General features: G+C 48.5%; 2 protein-coding genes and 3 non-coding genes across 9 annotated transcripts; all 5 read left to right on the forward strand.

Annotated features, from left to right (window-relative positions):
- Window positions 1-1,984: 1,984 nt before the first annotated feature.
- Window positions 1,985-16,677, forward strand: PABPC4 (poly(A) binding protein cytoplasmic 4). 5 transcript variants are annotated; one of them, XM_055704179.1, is made up of 16 exons: window positions 1,985-2,135; window positions 2,445-3,132; window positions 9,118-9,311; window positions 9,611-9,726; window positions 10,202-10,341; window positions 10,611-10,705; window positions 11,258-11,395; window positions 11,996-12,091; window positions 12,603-12,875; window positions 13,143-13,230; window positions 13,404-13,523; window positions 14,098-14,225; window positions 14,879-14,972; window positions 15,097-15,227; window positions 15,318-15,417; window positions 16,328-16,677. In XM_055704179.1, the coding sequence occupies exons 2-15, from the start codon at window positions 2,940-2,942 to the stop codon at window positions 15,402-15,404; spliced, it is 1,893 nt and encodes a 630-aa protein (XP_055560154.1). In that variant the 5' UTR covers window positions 1,985-2,135; window positions 2,445-2,939; the 3' UTR covers window positions 15,405-15,417; window positions 16,328-16,677. The 5 variants fall into 5 exon arrangements, with proteins under 5 accessions (XP_055560154.1, XP_055560156.1, XP_005433097.1 ...); XM_005433040.4 differs by having other exon boundaries at window positions 1,997-2,380; window positions 2,894-3,132; XM_055704180.1 differs by having other exon boundaries at window positions 2,009-2,135; window positions 2,894-3,132.
- Window positions 11,709-11,841, forward strand: LOC114017541 (small nucleolar RNA SNORA55). Its single transcript, XR_003562653.1, has one exon. It is a non-coding gene; the product is annotated as a small nucleolar RNA SNORA55 (small nucleolar RNA).
- LOC114017539 (small nucleolar RNA SNORA55) lies at window positions 12,371-12,503 on the forward strand. The gene has a single exon (XR_003562652.1). It is a non-coding gene; the product is annotated as a small nucleolar RNA SNORA55 (small nucleolar RNA).
- LOC114017543 (small nucleolar RNA SNORA55) lies at window positions 13,659-13,793 on the forward strand. Its single transcript, XR_003562654.1, has one exon. It is a non-coding gene; the product is annotated as a small nucleolar RNA SNORA55 (small nucleolar RNA).
- Window positions 16,678-18,211: 1,534 nt separating the features above from the next.
- Window positions 18,212-21,891, forward strand: PPIE (peptidylprolyl isomerase E). Its single transcript, XM_055704209.1, has 10 exons — window positions 18,212-18,347; window positions 18,418-18,516; window positions 18,639-18,682; window positions 19,235-19,261; window positions 19,462-19,543; window positions 20,122-20,222; window positions 20,351-20,474; window positions 20,558-20,743; window positions 21,302-21,444; window positions 21,538-21,891. The coding sequence occupies exons 1-10, from the start codon at window positions 18,317-18,319 to the stop codon at window positions 21,604-21,606; spliced, it is 906 nt and encodes a 301-aa protein (XP_055560184.1). The 5' UTR covers window positions 18,212-18,316; the 3' UTR covers window positions 21,607-21,891.
- The last annotated feature ends 934 nt before the right edge of the window (window positions 21,892-22,825 follow it).

Below are 22,825 nucleotides of genomic sequence, written 5' to 3' on the forward strand. Positions count from 1 at the left end.
CAGGAGGAGTGTGTTGAGGGTACCAAAAGCAGTGGGGTCCCTGGGGCGGTTTTGGGCCCTCATGGGCAGAGGGTACCTCCAGCCCCTCAGTTCGTGTCAGGAGCGAAAAGGACAGAGGAGGACACAGGGCTCCAGATGTCTACATGGCATCCCCCTGGGAGGAGACGCACATGTCAATAAATATATTTCAAATAAAAGCCATTCTCAGTGTAGCCACAGAGGCTGCTTGCAGCCAAAGGGTGTTTTATGCGGAAACATGTTCTTTGAGCTCTGCTGTGTTTTGATTTTAGCTGTCAGAGTGGGAGTCACTCTGAACTCCTTCCACAGCAAGACACTTGTCTCAGCCCATGGTTTCCCAGCTGAGGAGATGCTGGCCTGTGGAGGACCAAGCTGCAAAATAGCAGCAGGCGCCAGGCATGATCCCAACGGTGCGTACCAGTGCTGCCTCCCAGCACTGCTGGCTGCTGGGAGGAAGGTGATGAACTAGGAGCAGGATGATTTGTGTCTTTAGCAAATAACCTGCATGGAAAATATTGCAAAATATCACAATTTACTTTCATATTGTTACCTTTAATTCTGCTACTTTCTATTATTCCACTGTAATAGAAGAGATAAGTATCATATCCCATTTTTATGACATCTTAGCCCACTTTTAAAGCAAATTAAAGGCAATGTAATGTAGAATTGAAAAGTCACAGCAGACCAGCTACCAGCCTCTGTGGACTATCTTGGTCCCCCTTAACAGGACATGCATGGTGCCTGAAGGTCACTGATGAATCACTGAATCCCGTGCTGCTGTGTCCTCACGCTCTGCTGAAGATGCTGGAAATAGATAATTATGGGTCTCCCTGGAGCTGAATCTCGTGAGCGTGAAACTGTGGGACAGGGGAGGGGGGTGAATCCCTCTCTTGTTCCAGTGGCTTTCTGCTGTATTTAGAGTTGTTCAACCCTCACCCTGGGAAGAGGGACTGACAGCTTGCTTCCACAGGCAGACATTGAGGACCCTTGGTCCTGCTCCAGGGCGGCCCATGATGTGAGCTGGCACAGTGCCAAGGCTGCCGCAGGAACTCACACTTATTTGAGGGGGAAAATTGTGCTCTGAAGAGGAATGGCTGCAGATATGGCTGCTCCTCATCTCACCGCCAGTGACACCTTCAAAACCATAGCTTGGAGCCGCGAGAACAATTATCCCAGGATAATTATTTGCTCTCCTGGTGCATTCTTCTGCTCATCCTGCTCCACGACCCCGTTCTCCAGGGGGCTCCCCTGGGCCCGTTGTGTTTTGTGGCAGGACTGAGCTGCCCTGTGAGACACCCACATGCAGGGGATGGGGATGGGATGGAAAACAACCCCAAACACACCCTTCTGGGGGGTGTTGTGGGCATATGCCCCTGCCCACTGAGGGTCATTTTGCCCCAAATCTAGCCAACCATCCCCATGCACGTCCCTTGAGCCGCTGTGGGATCAGGCCATGGGCTGAGGTGTGAGGCTGCCCAGCTGCCCTCCAGACGCTGCCCAGGCGCCATTTTTCATGTCAACCACATAAATTTGAAGGATTAGGAAGCTGTTGCATTTATTTATTGGGTTAATTACTGGCTTGGGGGAGGTGGGCGTCCCGGAGAGGTAAGGTGGGTGTTGTTGGGCAGCCTGAGGAAAACCGCCGCTGAGGAGGGGTGAGGGGCTGAGGTCGCATCCCTCCTGGTGGGTGTTCATCCTGAGGGGCCAGTCACCTGGGGGATCTGGGCTTCCTGGCGCCGGCAGCGGTTTGGACAGAAATGGCAGCCCGCTTGCCCCGGGGCACGTCGGGCGGCCGGCGCCAGGCCGATGGCTGGGGTGTGCTGAGGGGCCGCCACATCCCCCATGAGGGGCCGTCGAGCGGCGACCCCAAAACGGCGGGAGGCGCGAGCTCCCTCAGCGCGGGCTGGCCCCGCCCCGCGCCGCCTCGGGCCGGCGGTCCTCCCCCCCGCTGGGGTCGCTGCAGCGGGCGGCGGCGGCGCGTCGTGCGGCCGGGGTCGCTCCCCGCCGGGCCTGGCCGCCTCCTCTCCGCGGCACGGCGGCCCGCTCACGCCGCCGCGGCGGCTATAAAGGGGCGCCCGCCGCCCGCCGCCCCCTCTCCGCTCGCCGGGCCGCAGCGTGTGAGTCGGTGTCGGGGCCAGCGCCGCCCCGGGCCGGGGCCGCAGGGCGGGGGGGGGGGGCGGGGGCGCGGGGAGGCGCGGGGGCGCCGGGCGAGCGCGGCTGCGGCCCGCTCCCTCCTGCCGGCCCGGCCGCCTCTCGGGGCGCTCAACCGCCGCCGCCTGGTACTTAACTGCCCCGCTAGCGCCGGCTTTCTCTCTCCTCTAAAATATAAACCTAGCAGAGAAGATTTAACTTTGAAGGAAAGGTTCGTATAAATACGTATTGCAGAGAGGCTTATTTTTCCTAATTTTCTTCTTTTTTTACCTCAGAAAATCAAACGGCTTCCGCTCTGAAGAACTGGGGCTAAATTAGACTCTTAAAGCAAAATAAGGGCCGTGGTTTTAGGGAGGTCGAGGCGGGTTTTGCCCCACAGCTGACGGCAGAAACGCTCGGGAGCCGGTGTATAAATTTTGCCTTTGTACCCGAGTGCCGCTCTCCCGGAGGGTTAACTTTTGGGTTTTATTTCTGATTTCCAGGCCTCTCCTCCCCCGTCAGCTGCTCTGTCCCGGGGCCTGGTGTGGTGGAGAACCGACCCCCGGTGCCCCCCACTGTGCCCTCTTTTCGGTCACCGGCCTCCTGCCAGCCCCCCCCCCACCCCCCCCCCCGGCTCTTTGCAGGCCCCTGCTTAGTGAGGCTTTTAAATAAGATTTTTGAGTCCCTTCCCCCCACCCTTCCCCCAGTTTAAAATATTTACGAAAAGCTTGAATTAAACCCCAAGAATAGAAGCCTTTTAGCTCCTGGTGGGAGCACGTGCTGGGTGGAAGATGAACACGGCTGCCAGCAGTTACCCCATGGCATCGCTGTACGTGGGTGACCTGCACCCCGATGTCACCGAGGCCATGCTCTACGAGAAGTTCAGCCCCGCTGGGCCCGTTCTCTCCATTCGGGTCTGCAGGGATATGATCACCCGGCGGTCCCTCGGGTATGCCTATGTCAACTTTCAGCAGCCAGCAGATGGTAAGTGACATATGCAACCTCATCTGTGGCTTTTTTCTTTACTTTTATTCACTCCCGCGCCCCCCCCCCCCCCCCCCCCCCCCAAATCCACGCTGCTGTTGGTGTGTTGTTTGTGTAGCTGCCTATGAAAATTTTAGTTACAGGGTAAGTAATCAATCACTTGGTAGTGACTGAAGCTGGAATATTTTTTTACTGCTTGGTGCCTACAAAATACTCTGCAAATGCACATCTTGGTAACATCTCAGATAATCTATTTCTCTCTTACTGATATTAAACTGTGGAGACTCGGGTTCGTTCCACACATAGGAGAATAATCTCCACCGTGTTCTCCTTTGTTGTCACGTAGTTTGGGGCTATTTGTGTGGTTCTTCGTGCAGTCCTAGCAGAGAAAGTTCAGAGTAGGCAGCCGTGGCTGAATGCTCAGTTGGACTGGCTGAGCCTCTGGCTGCCCGCTCCAGTTTAATGTTTGGGGATTTTGGTGGACCGCAGGCTGCTGTGTTTGTGCAAGCAATTGGGTGGGTCTCCCAGCCTGGGAGGTGGTTAATGGGAAAGAAGGTGTGTTGTTCAATGCACGGGAAACCAGGTTGTCTCACATACTGAAGCCATGCTGATTTGCTCTTGCCAGACCCTTTTTTTCATACTTTAATTTTGTTCCTGCTCAAGTAGATATTCCAGAGCTGAAGCAGCAGTAGCATGTGAAGGATGGGACAGAAGAGGTCATTTTGGAACATGTCTTTTCTGGAAGAAAAATGGGTCAGCATTTTCAGCCCTAGTTTTCAGAGCCTTTGCTTGTTGACTGGAGCGAGTTTATTGCTCCATGCTGTGATTTAGCAGTATCTACGTACAATAAAGACATCCAAAGGATAAATGAGAGCAGACTTTCCCTTGAATTCAGAATCAGTTTGCAGCAGCACAGGCTTCAGCAGCAAGTAAACTTTTCCTTTAGCCTGTACTAAGTTATCCAGCTTTACATTATTACAGACAGCAGAGTGGCCTGTTTGTTGCACAGGGTAATGTATTGACTTTGGAACAAAGTATTTGTTGTGTAGAAAACAAACATTATTACAAAACTGTATTCCTGCAAGCTAGCAGAGCGTCTGGGATTGAGCTCTTGGCTGGAATCTCTGGATTTCAAAGTCTGTTTTTTGGATTTTTCCAAAGTCGGTTGTGACTATGTGCCATCCTAGCTTCCATCCTCTCCCAGGTCAAAGTACCTTCTGCATGTCCTTTCCTTGCCCTGAAAACTGATCTGATCAAGCACTTCTGATCCTTTTTCTTGCCAGGCTGATAAAAAACTTGCTTGCGCCCCAGTGCATAATTTCCCATTCATGGAACTCTCAGAAGTGCTTTTTATGCAGGCTAAGCAATGTATTTGTGTTTTTAAACTTCTCATCGAGAAGGAAAAAACCTGAGAGTCTGTGTAGGCGGTCTTCTCCTGCTCTGATGAACCTGGCTGATTCCCTCTTTTAAAACCACCTGCCTTTGTCTAGGCTATGATCTCATTTTGCAGGATGAGAGAAGCAAGAACAAGCAGCAGAAATAAAGCCAAGAAGGAAATCAGAGCTCAGATTAGATAAATGTTGGGGAGATGGGGTGCAAAAGTATCAAGCTCTCTGAAAGTAAGGAAGACCTGTATAAAGTGTAGTTACAGTGTTAAAAGGGAAGAGTGGCTAGTCACACGTGCTTCTTGCTTTAGAAGAAAAAGTTCTGCATCTTGTACAAATACAAAGACAGGTGTATTTCTAATGTATTTCAAAGTAATCTTTTATGATAATAAATAGGGAGGAATTTAGAGGGAGGTTGCATGATTCTGGGTTCCTGGTGAGGCAGCAGACATTTTAGGAAGTCTCAGTACTTCAAGTGATACTTTGACAAAGTGGTGTCTTGTTACTGCTAGGTCTTAGAAGGTCAAGTGATTTAAACCTAATCATTGAGTTAATATTGGGAAGGAGAAATATTCAAACTCCTCCTGCCCTCATGAAGAGATCTCTTCTGAAATGCTCCTAATTTCTTCTGTCTGGCAAGCTGCAGCATGTGTTGCTTTGCATAAGTAAAAACCAGCTGCTGTACTAAATGTAATGCAGCAGAACATAAACAGCTAATTTTTGGAAAGGTGAGCCCGCTGGTGGTGTGTTGCAGTTCTCTCTGAAACAAACCTGAATATGAAGAATTTAATTTCTGTTGTCAAATGCAGAAATTGGGACTGTTTTCAAGGTGGCAGTACACAGTACTGCCTGTATGAGGGCTTTCTGAGATAAGGAGAGATCTGTATTTTCTTTCGGGAATGTATGACCAGAAATGCAGTTGGACATCATTTTACTGAACCTGTGAAAAGATGATGGGTGCTCTGTAGCACTGTAGGGATCTGGTTTGATTTATGGGTGGTAGCAGATGCTACAAAATACCACTTAAAGTAATCAGGAGGCTTTGTCCTCTGAAAACTTCCAGGGAAGTTCTTGTGGACACATCGTTAGTATGCCTGAAGTAGTAGTAGGTATTAAAGAAGTTGATCTATGATAGTTTGTGTTTCCCTGGCACCTTACATGGAAGGCTGAGTGCTTCGTTAATCTGAAGAAAAACAATGCTTTAACATTTTTGTGGTGGACAGGGCTCTGTCCTTACAGCTAGAGAAAGGCCATAGAGCAAGTCAAGTAGCCAAAACTCTTCCCCATTACGTGGGACTACCAGGAGCTCACACTGTCACATCCCGAATGTGCTGTACACTCCAGAGTTCTGTGTCCGAATTGGTTCAAAGCATGTGTTTTTCTTTATATTTTGTTAGCTAATGGAGTGATGCTTGACCCTGGAAGGGGCTACTTTCTGGACATGCACTATCTAACTGGCAGTCTGCTGCAGAGAGGTTATTTTTAGTGAAAGTAAGCTCTACTGTTTTTACTGCAGTTCTTTGGCCTGGTAACCAGTGAATGCTGAGTACTGGATCTGTCACACTGTGATAGGCAGATTAAGGAAATGCTTCAAAGTTCTGGCTAGTTCAGGCTCAGCTGTGGTCATTAATATTTATTCTCTTTGACTGTGAAGAAGGGAAAGAAAACGAACTCATTTCATTTGAAAGAAAAGCTGAATTTCCTTTTTCATGTGTTCCTCATGCGATTTAACTGCATTCCAGGGTTTCATAATGTTGACAGTCATGACATGACAACTAGATAATGAAGCAAAGAAGCTTTTAATATGGCTACAGAGGGAAGCTGTTCTGGAAGTACAGAAAAAACAAAACCTTTTCCAAGCCAAGAAGGAACGCAGAGTGGGATTAGATAAGTGTCTCTGAAGCGGCAAGCTGTAGAAGAAGCATAGACAACCTTTTTGTCTCCCCTCTTCCTTAAAGAGGAGAAGACAATGTAAGGAAAGACCTGTGTAACATGAATGCAGGTGTGAAACTAAAAGGGAAGAGTGGTTACTTCATTGTCAAGAGCATTTTGTTCTAACTTCAGTGATCGAGGGATTTGAGTCTTTGTATGTAACATCTCCCTTCTGAAAAATAAGGGGTTAGATTTGTGCTATGTGCTTTTGTTGTTGGGTCTTTTTTTTCTTTGCTTAGTGATGTAAGTGAGAGCCTGGAGGTTTGCGGAGCAGCCTTCTTTGCAGGATAAAACTCCCTGGGCAGTGTTTCTTCTGGGTGAATCTTGGTGCATGCATGTGGTTATCTGTCTTTATGCTGCTCAACCACAGTCACTAATTCCAGCATTGTGTTAGCTCCGCATCAGGGAGCCTGTAAGGGAGATTAATTACTTCGAAGCCTGAGGCAAAATGCAAGGAGTGTTTTTATGCTTTCCCTATCTTGAAGGCTATGGAAGAGGAATGAAAAGGAAGCCTGAAAGGGGTTAAAAGTGTGTATAATGTTATATATGAGTTCCAGTTGAATCTGCTGGAAGGATGACAGGAACCAGCAGAGAGCAACAGATACCAGGAACTGAAATGGCTGAAGCTTTGTGGCTTTAAATAGAAGAAAAACAAGAAGGTGTTTGCTCAGGTTAAGGAAATGAATCAAATTTACCTGGCAGGAGTCATTCACCTAACTCATGCTGATCCTTTACAGGTTTTGGTAGGTCCTGATACAATGTAATTACATTTCCACCTCTGGGTATGGCAGACCTGTCTCAAATCTGGGAATCTGCCTAGGGCTTTTTTATGCTACTATTCACAAGAAGTGTCTGAGGGAATACTAGCAAGCTTTTGAAAGAGCAGTGCGATAGTGCAATACTGCTTAAGTATAAGCTTAGGAAGCTTGAAAGAACACAACCGAGTTTGTAACTAGTCTGTGTCTCGTTAGCTTCTGTAGAGAGTTTCACTGTTCCCTCTTGTTGCTGCTTGATCTGCTTGTCACCTTTCAGGAGGAGCCCTGTTTCTGCTGCAAATGGTATATACAACTAGTTTGTGTCCTTGCCAACACATACTTCTGGAGGACCTCTCCCTGCTATAAATAAACACTGCCAAATTTGACAAGCTGGACCAAGTTGCCTGCTGAAGTGCCTACTAGGAATGGGCTGCAGGAAGAACCTCTGTTGCCTTGATTCAGAGTAGCAGCTGAGGAATCATTTTAGCATGGCAGTTAATTGCATTTAACACCTTTGACTAAATAGAGCTAGTGTAGAATCCTAGCAAATATAACTTTCCTCCTTAAATTATTATTTTTTAAGCCTGATTACTTCAGGAATGAAGTCCAGTAGAGCTTGTTTCCCAGCTGGGTGTATGTGTGAAGGATTGGGGAAGATAGCGATGGCACCACTTCAATTTAAAAAGCAACAACAACAAAAAACATTTCAAAGCACATGAAAAATTCTGAGAAACTTCCATGTAGTAGTTGAAGCTGACTTTGGGAGGTAGGGAGCACAGGAGGCTTTTGTAGGTAATGTCCCATTGGAGTTCCTAGAGGTAGTTTTGTGAAATGCTGAGTAGTTACTCTGGCTGCACTAGCAAAGTCCCATGAAAGAAGGTGTTTGAATAGACATTTTCCTTGAATTTGCTGCTCCTGAAATCTAATCAGCAAGTATCACTGAGTGAAGGTGGCCTGGAAGAACTGAGCCAAACAAATTTGGAAAACTTGGGTTCTGCCCTGTTAATATTCCTTGATTTTAATGCATGTCTATTCCTTTCTTTCCCTGCTTCATGCTGGGAATTAACAGTCATCTTTTTCTCTGTGCACTCCATGCTGGGAGTGTTTCCTGGCACCGAAGAGTTCCAAGCATCTCAATTTTATGAACAAGATCCTAATGTGTGTACGTAATGATCCTTTTAATATATCAGTAGGTAGCAGAAATAGAATCATGGAGGGGGTTTCAGTGTAGGTTAGAATGACAGTGCTGGGGTTTTAAGAGTTTAGAGAAACACTGCCCTGTTAATCAGATCAGGTATACGAACTTTTTTCCAGGGTTTTGCCCGTTCTTGCTGTCATCCTTAGATTGAGCAACTTGGGAATCATTTTTTTTGGCCATGTAAGTTAGAGGCTGACTCATGTCTTCCCAGCCAGCCACGTGTTCCTGCACATTTTCCCTGACCTGATAGGGAGATGATCTTTTTCTCTTAATAGCAATGAGTACAGCTAGGTGTGAGCCTCATGAAAAGCAAGCAAGCCAAAGAGTCACTTCTGTTACTTCCCTTTTTTCCTCAGGGCTTCCTGTATTTCCTTTCCTTCTTTGGGTGGAACAATTTACCTTTATAATAATTAACAATATAACTAATAAACCCCAGGCACTTTGACATTCATTTTGCTATGATTGTTAAAACGTTGCTGTAATGTAAATGTAAAATAGTCTGTTAAACCTATTATAGACTTAAACACGTCTAGTGACTGCTGCAAAGACCTCCCTTGAAACACCAAGTTAAAAGGTCATTGGAATTAGTTGCCCATGATACTACCCCAAATGCCTCCATGAGCTGAGTAAAAGTCAGAGAAGACAATCACCCACATGATGGAAACCTTTTATTCTTTAACAAACCACAGAAACATATTCTTGACTTTTCTTGCAGCTGAGCGTGCTCTAGATACCATGAATTTTGATGTGATCAAAGGAAAACCAATTCGCATCATGTGGTCTCAGAGGGACCCCTCCTTGAGGAAGTCAGGGGTTGGGAATGTCTTCATTAAGAACCTGGACAAATCCATTGATAACAAGGCACTTTATGACACGTTCTCAGCGTTTGGGAATATTTTGTCCTGCAAGGTGAGATGTGGTTACTTTGTGCAATTCTTTTGTAGCGGTGACATGATCAGACACGTCCAGTGTAGGAAGTGAAAGGGACACCTTCTACCAAGTGAGGAGTGGAGTGTCTAAGAGGCAGAGTTGGCCAAAAGGTCAGGGATTGCTGAAGTTGGGTCAGATCTGGTCATGAAGCATGCAAGTCTGAAACAGAGATAATGCCTTCCTTGCCAGTAACCTATTTTCACGTGCCGGCGTTGTCTGAGCTTGACAGAGGAGAAAACATGTTTGGAGTGCTGACATTTTGTTTTCCACGTATCTAGGTGGTGTGTGATGAGAATGGCTCTAAGGGCTACGCATTTGTGCACTTTGAGACCCAGGATGCTGCAGATAGAGCCATCGAGAAGATGAACGGCATGCTGCTAAACGACCGCAAAGTGTGAGTGTCACAGCCAGCAGCAGCAACGATCACATGAACCGTGATGCATCTCGGTATTAACAGGGACACACAAGGCACTGGTTCTCCTGGCCCAAGCCTTGGCCTGCTACCTCTCCACTACAGGGCTGGTGAGTGACCCTGCCCAAGCCATGGCCTGCTCCCCCTCCATTACAGGGCTGGTGGGTTTCCCTAACCAAGCCTTGATTTTCTACCCCTCTGCTAGTGGGCTGGGGTGGGTCTCTGTGGCCAGTACTCTCCAATGCAGAGCTGGGTGGGTGTCCTTGGCCGACAGTAGAACAGGTGATTTTTCTGGTTGGTCTGTGGCCTGTTTGTCCTTCTCTTCTGCTGTCACCCTTTCTTGTCCCCGTTCCCAGCTCCTACTACACACTCATTTTTTGCCTCACTGCAAGTCACACATTGTTTTTTCCACTCTTGAAAACAAGCTGCTTATTGGGATTTTCATTCTTTTTTACAGATTTGTTGGGAGATTCAAGTCTCGTAAAGAGCGGGAGGCTGAGTTGGGAGCCAAGGCGAAGGAATTCACCAATGTTTATATTAAAAACTTTGGGGATGACATGGATGATGAAAGACTAAAGGAGCTTTTCAGCAAATATGGTAAATACAGAAACACTTCTAATGAGGCTGTGAATTTCATGACCCATGGTAGTTTACCCATGTGTATAGCTCTACCTGGGTCACTTTGAGGCTGAGGAATACAAAGAGTTGAGGTGTGGGTAGTAGTTGTGCCTACATGTTGGACAGGAGACAGAGGCTGACCCGCAGATGAGAGTGAGAGAGGAGGGAGGGCTGGGGCTATTGTATGGAGTTTTAATAGTCATGAAATAGTTTTGTGACATCTTACTAACCCTGTCCCTTGATAACAGGTAAAACTCTGAGTGTTAAAGTGATGACAGACCCCAGCGGAAAATCCAAGGGCTTTGGCTTTGTAAGCTTTGAAAAGCATGAAGATGCTAACAAGGTATGACCGGTTTTTATGCTGCTTGGGTATCATCTTCAGGGAAGAAAACTTTGGTTTATCATGGGAGCCTGTTACTAAAATAAGAGAAAAATCCTGCCTCGGGCATAACCTCTTCTAGGTGTGGGAATTTGGAAACCTTTTGCTCCTTACTGCTTGATGTTCAAGGGTAACTTGGCGTTTCTCCAGATTACTAGACCCACAGAATGCAGTGGTATAATCAGGAACATTAATTGCTGAATAAATACTACAGTGCAGGGTTTAAGGAGGAAGAAGGTGTCTAGAGTGAGATCACTGCTTAGAAATGGTCTTCTCTGAGCAGTATGCTAGTTAAAATACGGCCTTAATTACAAGAAAGGGTGGGGTTAAATTGACGAGTTGCTGTTAGTCCAGCACTTGGTGGTGTCAGCGTGCTCTCTCTCCTGATAACTTCAGCCTTGGTTAATTGGCTAACAGGCAGGGATACAATGTGATCTTTGGACAGTCCCGTCCTCACAGGAACAGGTAGGTGCTGTCTTCAGCAGCTGACAGTTTCCTCTTGAACCCTCTGACCAGGCAGTAGAAGAAATGAATGGAAAGGATATCAATGGGAAAATGGTATTCGTAGGCCGAGCACAGAAGAAGGTTGAGCGCCAGGCAGAGCTGAAACGGAAGTTTGAACAGCTAAAACAAGAGAGACTCAGCCGGTACCAGGTGAATAATTCTGTTCCTTTTCTAAATTTGAGCACTGCTTTCAGTCTGTTGGAAGAGTTGAAAGGAATTGACAAAATAGTCAGTCATGGTCCTATGAGAGATCCTGGGAGTTAAAATGTAAAGGCTAGTCTGTGGTATTTGAGGGCAAAGGAGGCATCCGGGGCATAATGAAAGTGTTCAGGAGGACATAAGGAAACAGTTGTGCAGTCTCATTTACTTTCAAATGGGGATATCTAGAAGGATGGAAAGGGCCAGCATAACCCTGTACTGTTGTGTCTCTAATTTATGACAAAACTGGATCATGTCGGAGATCGCATCTGAATCTTTCCCGCTCCTTGCAATGTAGTGCTGGACTGGGGATACATGGTGCAACAGGAAAGCAGAGGAAATCCAGACAAGCTCCCTTTCACCACAGTGGGACTTGTCTCTACACCTGTGCAACATTTATCGCCTTTGGCTTTGGGTGGTCGGGAAGGAACAACAGTATGCTAAATTAAGAGTTTTCAGATAAATTATGGCTCTGGCAGATGATGCTAACAGTCAATGTGCTCAAGATTTAACTTTTATGTTATGAATATCTTACTGTTCTCTCCCTTCTAGGGTGTTAACCTATACATTAAAAACCTAGATGACACCATAGATGATGAAAAACTGAGGAAGGAGTTCTCACCTTTTGGGTCAATAACAAGTGCCAAGGTACTGCGGGGTTTGGGGGGGTATTTGGATTTTAAAACCTGAAGAAGAAGCTGTTATCTGACATGGGATTGAAGGGCAGTTCTTATATCCCGTGGTCATTATGGTCCTGAGAACATCTGGACTAGTAAATACACAGATTTCTTTGGGTCTCAGTGGGATTTTACTGAAAATTTACGTCATTCCCCCATCAAAAGAGGAGGGAGGAAGTGGCAAACACGCTTGTTTGCAGTGACGCCCAATAAGCATGAAATGGCACTTTCCTACATGTGTTTAGAGGTTGCACCAAATCTTTCCCATTCCTTACTGTGCAGTGTGGGCCTGGGGACACATGGTGCTTACAGAAAAGCAGAGTAAATCCAGACAGGTGACTTCTCGTTCATTGAGTACCTGTCTCTACACCTCTGCAACATTTATGTCCTACCTGCCTGAAATCTGACATTTAAAAAAAAAAAGGAATTCTTAGGCTAAGTTCTTGTAACGGTACTCCACTAGCAATTGGTCTTTACTGCAGGTGATGCTGGAAGATGGACGGAGCAAAGGGTTTGGCTTTGTCTGCTTTTCCTCTCCAGAGGAAGCTACGAAAGCTGTGACTGAGATGAATGGGCGAATTGTGGGCTCAAAGCCATTGTACGTTGCACTTGCACAAAGGAAAGAAGAGCGAAAGGCCCATCTAACTAATCAGTACATGCAGCGCATTGCTGGGATGAGAGCCTTGCCTGCTAACACAATCATTAATCAGTTCCAGCCTGCTGCTGGGGGATATTTCATGCCTGCTGTGCCCCAGGTGAGCTGAGCTAGTGTGGTTCTTTAACCTGTCTTGGAGCTTTGATGGCTCAGCTGCAGTAATCTCACTGAGCCATTCTTATGCCTGTAAGCAAATAACTCCTAATGAGTGGTGCAGTCAGTGGAGTTAATTCTGTGACTTCCCAGCTGCCTGTTCTCTCAATGTGAATTGAGGGTTGAGTCCTGGCAACAACTGCCAAAACATGTTGTAAACAATGTTTTGTTTTTAACTTGATGTCACCTCTGAGCTTGTCTGATCTTTCTTCAGGCTCAGAGCAGACCCGCTTACTATGCACCCAATCAAATGACGCAGATGAGACCCAACCCACGCTGGCAGCAAGGAGGAAGACCTCAAGGTGAGCATGCTAGAGACAATGTTTTGGTCGTGTGACCCTTTTGGCTGTACCTTCCAACAAGAACAATGCATGCTTTCCTTTCCGTGCACAACCCCAACCTGCTTCCTGTAGCTGACTGTCCTGGCTTGCCAGTCAGTTCTGTTTTGAGGATTTCCCCTCATTTTTTCCATTAGGCTTCCAGGGAATGCCAAATGCCATGCGCCAGTCTGGACCACGGCCAGCACTGCGCCATCTGGCCCCTGCCGGCAATGCTCCGGCCTCTCGTGGCCTCCCTGCCGCTGCCCAGCGAGTTGGTAAGGTGTCTGCCTCCCAGGCTCTTCCCCTTGTCTGTGAAGGGAGGAGGATGCTGTTGAGACTTGACTTTGACTTCCAAAGTTGGTTGTCAGATACAGATAACCAAAGGCCACCTGGAGCAAGGGGCAGAGACAGCACCTGAACCTTTCCTATTCCTTGCTGTGCAGTGCAGGTCTGGGGACAGTTGGTGCTACAGCACAGCAGTGGAAATCCAGATATGGGTGGTTTTCCACTGGTTTGGAACCAATCTCTACACTTCTACAACATTTACCACTAAAAAAAAAAATAAAGGCTATGTAGGTTTTGGATATTGTTTTCAGAGTAGAGCATCCAAAATAATTGCATTCCGCTGAGCAGCTGTAAAATGCCTTAAATGTAAGATATGGAATCCATGGTTTAGTTTGAGGGAGAATAGCCCCTTCCTAAAGTAGCCAGTTCCATTTTGGAGGCCTGTTTCTAAAGTAGTATTACTGTGCAGAGCATAGTTTGAATTCAGCAGTTAATACTAGACATCCCAACTTGCTTGTGTGTTGCTACAGGTGTTTGTAATCCTGTTGTCCTCTTCTTTTACAGGCGTTGGCACTGCAGCACAGAATTTAGCTCCTCGTCCGCCTGTAGCTGCCCCTGCTCCCAGAGCGGTTCCTCCTTATAAATATGCCTCAAGTGTCCGCAGCCCGCACCCAGCTGTACAGCCTTTGCAGGTAACACGAGGGCCTGGGCCATGAAGACCCTGCAGTTACTGCAGTCCGACAGGTTTCACATGCAACTGAAGTGTTTTTACAGAATCTTCAAGCTACTTTTATAACCCAGATAGCATCATAATTTGGAATTTAAAAATTTGGCATTGTCCCTTTGCCAGGGACAGCTTAGCTGGTTTATCTGTCCTGTACTTGCAAGCCCTTTTTAACCCAGATTTGCTCTAAGGATATTTTTCTTGGTTCTTTGCTTTCCCATTTTTGCAACCATTCATTCTCTCCCCTCCTTGCCAAATCCTCACTAGGGTATCATTGAAAGCACAGTTTGCTTCTCCCACAAACTTCTGGGTTGTAATAAAAAAAAAAAAGCAGGCATGGATGTTACTCTTTCTCAATTATGGCTTTTGTCTTGCAATGTTTGATCCAGTTTTTGTAAGATATTTATGGTGCCTGTACGTGACATTATGGGCTTTTGAGTTCAGGACTTGGACGGAGCAAGTTTGTGAACGAAGGGTACCTTATCTGTCCTTTTCTGAAACTTGTCTGCTGTAGGCTTGAAAAAGATTGTGTTTTAGAGGGAGAGAATATCTTATTGTCTCTGAATATGAAGCAGTCAGCCTAGTATCTATTTCAAAACCCTCATGTCTGCCCTTCTATAGGCACCTCAGCCTGCAGTACACGTGCAGGGACAGGAGCCGCTAACGGCCTCCATGCTGGCTGCTGCCCCTCCCCAGGAGCAGAAACAGATGCTGGGTAAGCGAAACTTTAGTTCTTACAGATTGCATTTTAATTTGAAACCTGAGGGGATTTCCCGAGATGACTTTTTAATTGAAACTTGGCTGTCTGAACTTTTTTTGTTTGGTTTTTTGTTCCCCAGGAGAACGTTTGTTCCCTCTGATCCAAGCTATGCACCCCAGCCTTGCAGGGAAGATCACGGGGATGCTGCTAGAGATTGACAACTCGGAGCTGCTGCACATGTTAGAGTCTCCGGAGTCCCTCCGGTCAAAGGTAAACTGGCCTGTTCCTTCAGGTGGGGTGGACTGTGGGAGGCTTTGGTCAAGAGAGCAGGTCTCACTATCGGTAACTTGTCTCCCCGAGGTGGAGGAGGCTGTTGCAGTGTTGCAGGCTCACCAAGCCAAGAAAGAAGCTGCCCAGAAGGTGGGCGTGGTCACTGCTACCTCTTAAACCAGGAAGACTGGTGAGTGTCTTGGTCCTTAGCTTCGGTTAAAAGCTTCCAGAATCAGAGTAAATAAAGCATGAGTGTTAGCGAACAGCAGCTGGTCCGGAGGCCCACGTAGGTCCCTGTGCAGCACTTGTCTGATTTTAGTCCGCTCCTTAAAAAAAAAAAAAAAAAACCCCACCCAAAAACCACACTAATGTAGTTTCTCCCAACAGAAAGAATCCTTACTGTTGAAACTTTAGAAATATTCTTCAGAATTCTTATTTTAATTAAGCATCGAAAAGATGTTGTGTAAATCCCTGAAGTGTTCCTAGCAGTTAACGTGTCAAGGAAGGAATAATGTATTGAGATGAGTCTTGTGAAACTGCTAATCTGGGAAATAGAATGAGACACACAGGATGTTCTAGTGACTTGGAGGCTAAATAGGCTGTTAATGCCCATTCCTTATCCTGACAACCATCTGCCTGCGGTGTATATTGAAGTGCTGGTGTCGGGAATGTCATTTCACTGCATAGGTCTGAGCGGATGCTGTCTCCTGTGTTTGGAGCTGGCTCTTCTGAGTAAGGCTTTTGATTCTTTGAATGCCTCTTCTCACTTTTGACAATCCATTTTTCTGTGGGTTGTCTGGAATTGATGTCTTCAGTACTTCTTGTGAAGCTGATGTGGTCAGATGTCACCGCTCGGAATGATGAGGGATCTTACATTTTCATCCATCTATTTCTTAGCAGCTCCAGTCACTGGCTTCTCTGCTAAAGAGTCAATTTCTTGACAGATCATCAGAAATGGGTATTATCCACAACCATTTACAGCTTCTCTGTGTCTTGCGAATTATATTTGGAGTCCTTATGGCTTGTCATGCTGGGAGGTTCAGTAGCCTGGAGTGAGGTGTGCTGTGTGTAGGTAACTTGTCTTCCTCTCCTTCCTCTAGGATGCAAAGAAGCCAAATAGCCCCTTCATAGACGTCAACTCAAGATGTTTGAAGATTCTTCACTGTCCTGCAGATCTCAATGCCGTGCAGCATATCATATAGTTATATTGCATTTTGTAAATTAATCTTTAAGATCTTATTTAAAAAGCCAACTTGGAAGCTCTAGATTTCAAAAATGAGAATTGGGCTTGCAAGCTTTTCCTTTGTGGTCAGAACAGAGCTACCCTTTGTGTCTTCTAAGGAGGACATTGAAGATTTTAGGTTGAAAGTATTTTGTGGTTTTGGTTTTAACTGAACAATCCAGTTTGGAAAGTCTGGAAAGCATTTATCAATAAAGAAATAAAGTTTCACTGTTTGTCCTCTCTTCTCTTGGTTTGGTACGTAAATGTGTTATGGCTTAGTAGAATTAAGCTGATGGGCAGTTGTCATGATTTGGTAAAATTGTGGTTTGAGTTATTACTTGTTAATTTGAGATAGTAACTGTTTTGAAGCAGCTGTTAGAACTGTTGCAGGCCGAGGTTGGGTTTGGTTAGTGTCTGAAGGGGTGAGGGCCAAGCGGTGATGTAGCAGAAGGGTCTGGGGGTGTTTTTTGAGTGAAGTGTCGGGGGGGGGGGGGGGGGGGAGCTCGGCTGCCTTTGAATCGAGCAGCTTTGCTGTTCTTTGTGTACATTTCTGTATTTCCAGCTGGATGTTTAAAGGTTCTGTTACCGAAATCTCAGAATGAAGAACTTGTCAGCACCAATGTGATGCAGATAAGCAGGCGCTGCTTTGTTGATGGCCGGGTGTGTGAGTGAGTCCTCTCACAATCGGCGCACACCAAGCTTCACAATCAGACACCTCATATAGAACTCATTCATGCATAAACATAGTATTTCCTGAAAATCATTAACATATTCTCGCTTCATATGTTAATTAGCTTATCAGTCCTTCGTGCTCGTGCAAATTCTTCCAAGAATTGTGGGCAGGGGTCTTTGGGAGGAAAGCCGAAGGTCTTCCTCATGGTGTACTTTTTACCTTTTGCCTGGTATGTGATGGTCTTGCAAGTTTGCAGTGTTCTTACTGGTCTGAGATAATTCATGTCCTTGTCGACCATCTGCTGCTTCTGCTTGTTTCTTTTAGTCGCTCCCTCTAGATAACTTATGAACAGGCCCCTTGTTAGCAAAAGTTAGAGAAACGGACTCCTCCTTTCATTAGTTATTTCATTATTTCTTTCAAACTATGGTTACATGACCTAATTACTATACCTACATTCTTTGAGTAAATATGTTTACACTTAACTTATTGTCCCTATTCCATACAATTTTTTTATATCAATTATTGAAGTTCATGAGTTCTTGGCAGGTAACTGTGAGTTGTTTCATTTGGTTGCTCTCAGTTCTTGGCCTTGGTACAGGGCTGTACAGAGGATTTCATAGCAGCCTTTGTTGTACAACTACTAGTTTCATTAAAATATATTTCCTATTCCTCTATATTTTTATTAAAATTATTTTATAAAATAAATAATGTTATTTAATTCTAACCATTAGCAAATCTGTAACAGTTCTGTTGCTATTTTATCCTCTAAAGGTGGCCGCCTTTTGGCGGTGGCGTTGATAAATGCGTTGGAAACTATTTTTTGGGATAAACGTGTTATTTGAGCACGGAGCAGGCGGTAATGCTGCGGGAGCGAGCGTCCCCGCCGGGGCGAGCATCCCCCCCGGAGCGAGCGTCCCCGCCGGGGCGAGCATCCCCCCCGGAGCGAGCGTCCCCGCCGGGGCGAGCATCCCCCCCGGAGCGAGCGTCCCCGCCGGGGCGAGCATCCCCCCCGGAGCGCCTGCCCGGGCGGAGCACACGCCTGCTCCGTGCAGCTGCCTGTTTATCGGGGGGTCCCGGCTCCAAATGCTCTTTGGTTTGGGTAAATCATGTAGAATTTCCGTTAAGCCGCAGCGCCCCCGGGCCGCCCCCCCCGCGGAAGGGCGTGCGGCGGTTCCGGGACGCGCTGGGGCCAAGATGGCCGCCACCAAGCGGGTGCTGTACGTGGGTGAGTGGCGGGGCCGGGGGGGGCCGGCGGCGGGGCCGGGGGGGGCCGCTGACCGCTGGCCGCCCCGCAGGTGGGCTGGCGGAGGAGGTGGACGAGAAGGTGCTGCACGCCGCCTTCATCCCCTTCGGGGACATCACCGACATCCAGATCCCGCTGGACTACGAGACGGGTGAGTGGCGGGGGGGGGGGCTGGGCCCGGACCCCCTGCCCAGCAGCTCGGGGGGGAGTCTCCGGGTCCCGTGGGACCGCGGTGCCTTGGCTGCCCGTGACCGCTCGCTTCTCCCCCCGCAGAGAAGCACCGGGGATTCGCCTTCATCGAGTTCGAGCTGGCGGAGGTGAGCGAGGGCCGAGCGGAGGCACCGGGCTGGCGCGGCGCTCGGTGGAGGCATCAGGAATAACTTCCCCAGCCTTGAATCACTCTCCAGCAGCGGGAGATGCTGCTCGGCTCTTCCCAGTTCCCGCTTTTCCCATTTTCTTTGGGCTAAAGCGTGGCCGCTGCCAGCCCGGCTGCTCCCTGCGGTCCCTGGACCTCAGCACCAGTGGCTGCATAGATCTGTCGCCTTATAGTTTGTCCTGGGCTTCATACGTAAGGTCTCTCCTCTCCCAGATGCCGGTATAAACAATAAAGCATCTTAAATAAGATGGATGTGCCGCCCTGGGTGCGGGGAGGTGAGCCCCGGATACTGGTATGGATGCGGCTCACGCAGGATCCATCCGTTCCTACAGCCCTGGGGGAGCTGAGGTTTAGGAAAACAGCCCTTTGGCCGTGGTTTTTATTTTTTGCCACAAAATGCTGCAGCACGTATTGGCTGAGCCTTGCTTTTAAAGCTATAGAGAGGAAAAATGAGGATAATGATTTTTTTTTTGCTTTTTTTTTTTTCCGGCAGGATGCGGCGGCGGCTATTGACAACATGGTATGGATGCTGCTCCCGCTCGCCCACGGAGCTGCGGGGCTCCACCGCCTTCCCCGTGGCACAGAGCGGAGCCCGGCATGGTGTGGGGCTGCACGGGGGAGGCTCTGTTTGACCTTGGGATGGGGGGTGGGGATGGGTGGGCTTGGGGGGCAGGGAGATTTTTTACCTGTTGGTGGGTTTTGTGCTTTTTGCCTCTGTAGAACGAGTCCGAGCTCTTTGGCAGGACAATCCGTGTGAACTTGGCCAAACCAATGCGAATTAAAGAAGGATCATCCAGGCCTGGTGAGTTGGTGCCTGGGCAGGGAGCACAGCCCCCGGAGAGCCTTTCTGCTTTCCAGACCCTGAGGCAGAGAGCTGTGCTCTGCCTCCTCTTTGGGGATCTTGTGGATCTGAGCAGCATCCTAATAACTAAATAATAACCTAATAACCCCAAATATTCCCAAATTCCTTGGGTGGAAACGCTCTTGGCTGCACTTCTGACTGCCTTCGTGCCCTTTGACAGAGGGCATGGCACGCACACACGCATGGGCCTGGTAGAATTACCTGCACATCTGGCCACATCTGTAAAGGCGGATGGAGCCAGGGCCGGGCTGAGCAGTTGCCCTGCGTGGGGCTAGTTGCAGCCAACAGCCCGTTAGCCCCCAGCGACGTGTGGGAGGAAGAAGAGACGACTTTGTCTCTCATTTCCCCGCACGCCGTGTCTTGTGGGGTAGGCGGCTGCCAGCTGGGTGCCCCCCTGTGCCGGGTGCGATCCTGCTGCCAGCGCCGTGCTGAGCGCTGAGCCGTGCAGCTGTGTGCGCGCTCACGTGCGGCTCTTCGGTTCGGTTCCTGTGCTCTGACCCTTCCTTTTGCTGGTGCAGTCTGGTCGGACGACGACTGGCTGAAGAAGTTTTCGGGAAAGACTTTGGAGGAGAACACGGAGGAGGGAGGAGCAGAGGCCCCCAAAACAGAGGTGCAGGAGGTAGGAAAACCAACCGGAGCTGTCTGTATCCCTGCTGTCCCCACGGCTGAGAGCATGAGGCCAGCCATCTCTGGAGGCAGAGCAGAGGAACGTCATCTCAATTTGCTTTTTTTTCTACTCCTGCCCAGGGCGAGCCTCCTGCCAAGAAATCCCGGGTCAACCCTCAGGTTTACATGGACATCAAGATCGGAAACAAACCTGTGGGGCGGCTGCAGATCCTCCTGCGCTCCGATGTGGTGCCCATGACCGTAGGTGAGCAGAGGATCAGCCTCCCCGGCAGGGTGGCTTCGAGCTGCGCCGCAGCTCTCACCCCTCTCCCCCTTGCCCCCCTACAGAGAATTTCCGCTGCCTCTGCACCCACGAGAAGGGCTTTGGCTTCAAAGGGAGCAGCTTCCACCGCATCATCCCCCAGTTCATGTGCCAGGCCGGTGACTTCACCAACCACAACGGCACTGGAGGCAAATCCATCTATGGGAAGAAGTTTGATGATGAGAACTTCATTCTCAAACACACGGGGCCAGGTAGAGCCGACTCCTCGGGCAGGGGCTGGAGAGCAGAATGGCTCAGTGTCCTCCAGGGGCCACGCTTGGGCTGTTTTCACCTAGACTGTGTTGATAGTAGCAACCCTGAATTATAATCTACGTTGGCCACACGCTTCTGCTGTGGTGTGATCTGCTGTGGTCAGATCATCGTGTGCTGCCAGCATTCAGCAAGCAGAAATGCGTCGTGCACTCTCCATCCATGCACCGTTAATTTCTGCTATTGCATGATGGAGAAGGTGTTTTGGAGCTGCTCTCCTGTTTGCTTTTAGAGGAGGAAAGCAAAAAAGCAAGCAGGTTTATCTCCAAACAGGTTTTCTATTACTGCAGCTGAAAATAGATGAGCAATCTCTACCCCTTCCCCCCTTTCATGCTTGCAAGTGTTTTGACATTTTTGGTTTCCGAGAGTTTCTGTAGAGCTGAACATTCAGAGGCTCTCCTAAAACCAGGAGCGTTTTGCAGGATATGGGAATGGGTTTGGGTCAAAGCTGAAGCTCCGCGCTCCCTCCCCAGCCGTAACACGGCATTTTTTGGTCACAGGGCTCTTATCGATGGCAAACTCTGGCCCAAACACCAACGGGTCCCAGTTCTTCATCACTTGCGATAAAACAGACTGGCTGGACGGGAAGCACGTGGTGTTTGGGGAGGTGACGGAGGGCATGGACGTGGTGCGGGAGATCGAGGTAGGTGCCGGCAGCAGGGGGGTCGTGGCAGAGCCGACCTCCTTCCTGCCCTTGGACTTCGTGCCTTTAATTCCTGCTGCTCTTTTCCCAAAGGCTCAGGGCACCAAAGATGGGAAACCGAAGCAGAAGGTGATTATCTCGGACTGCGGGGAGTGCCCGTGAGCTCGGCTCTGGGAAGGGGGCTGGATGGGGTGAGCCTGGCGTGGAGGGGCTGGGGTGGGGGCAGCCCCACGACCCCCCAGCAGTGCCCCGCTCCCACGGCTTCTGTCGGAATTCCCCTGCCAAGTGTGGTGCGAAGGTGCCTGCGGACAGTGCTGGGGGGGTCCGACCCCCGCGAGGATAAATTGCTTCTCAGCCTGCGCCCCCCGAGCGGGGCAGGGCTGGCTCTGCTGCTGTGTGCTGGAAAGACTTGACGTTTGGTAAAAATAAAACCTCGTTTTAAAAATATTGAGGACCTTCCCCTGGCTGTTGAATGCTCACCGTCGGAGGATGGGCTTTGCTTTTAAGCAGAGATGCTTTTTTGGGTTCTTGTTTGTTTGGGGTTTTTTTTGCATTTGCCTTCATCTTCTCAAATCCAGTGCCTAAATCCTGGCTCCAGGGAAAGCTGCCCGTGGAAGGGCAAGAAGAGCAGAGTGGAGTCAATCGTGATTTTTCTGTAGCAGGCTTTCCTGAAGGCTTTTTTGGCGTGTCCCTGGCTTCGTAGTGTTCGTTCCCATCAGCAGAGGGAGGCATGTCCCTGGCTGGCAGCTGTCCTGCTGGGAAACCAGCCTGGTCCAACTCCCTCTCCATCTGAGAGGAAGGATATTTACTGGGTTGTGCAGGTGGGAGAATAAGATTGGAACCAGAAGTCCCAGGAAATGAAGAAGCCCTTTCTTTGGGTGATAGAAGAAGAAGGGGGGAAAAAAAAAAAAAAAAAAAAAAAAAAAAAAATGTGATGTGGCTGTAGGAAGGAGTTTAGTTTCCAAACTGGTTTGCGGAGCGGGATGGCCACATCCATTTAGAGTTCCCAGCAGTGGGTAGCTCTGGCTGTGCACCGTGAAGGTAACGGCGTGGGTGGAAAGTGATGGATTTGGGATTTCCTAGGAAATGATGGCACTGGGTACTTCTGGGAATGTGTGTCCGTGGGGAGGAAGGGTTGTGCTTGTGTAACTGGGGATTTGGGGTTTTGTCACACAGACCAGGGGTGGTGCTTTTCCGGAGTGGACATGGGGATGCTTTTATTCACTTGCTTGTTTCCCACACTGGGGGTCGTGCATTGCCCTATTGCTGGGACAAGGTGAGGGGGGAGCACTCAGATGTGGTACCTGAAAAAAACCAGCCCAGCATTCCCCTTCCTTTTGTCCTTTAAATCTCGAAGTTTTGACGATAGTCCTTGCAGACA

The sequence above is a fragment of the Falco cherrug genome, chromosome 3 (assembly GCF_023634085.1).
Source record: "Falco cherrug isolate bFalChe1 chromosome 3, bFalChe1.pri, whole genome shotgun sequence".
NCBI classification, from domain to species: domain Eukaryota; kingdom Metazoa; phylum Chordata; class Aves; order Falconiformes; family Falconidae; genus Falco; species Falco cherrug.

Excerpts from the sequence above, each read along its gene's own strand:
- PABPC4 (XM_055704181.1), top strand. The coding sequence starts at position 2,940 with ATGAACACGGCTGCCAGCAGTTACCCCATGGCATCGCTGTACGTGGGT. Across the intron at positions 10,706-11,257 it reads AGCATGAAGATGCTAACAAG|GCAGTAGAAGAAATGAATGG; the intron begins GTATGACCGGTT and ends CCCTCTGACCAG. Across the intron at positions 15,228-16,327 it reads CGGAGTCCCTCCGGTCAAAG|GATGCAAAGAAGCCAAATAG; the intron begins GTAAACTGGCCT and ends TCCTTCCTCTAG.
- PPIE (XM_055704209.1), top strand. The coding sequence starts at position 18,317 with ATGGCCGCCACCAAGCGGGTGCTGTACGTGG. Across the intron at positions 18,348-18,417 it reads CAAGCGGGTGCTGTACGTGG|GTGGGCTGGCGGAGGAGGTG; the intron begins GTGAGTGGCGGG and ends GCCGCCCCGCAG. Across the intron at positions 19,262-19,461 it reads CGGCGGCTATTGACAACATG|AACGAGTCCGAGCTCTTTGG; the intron begins GTATGGATGCTG and ends TTGCCTCTGTAG.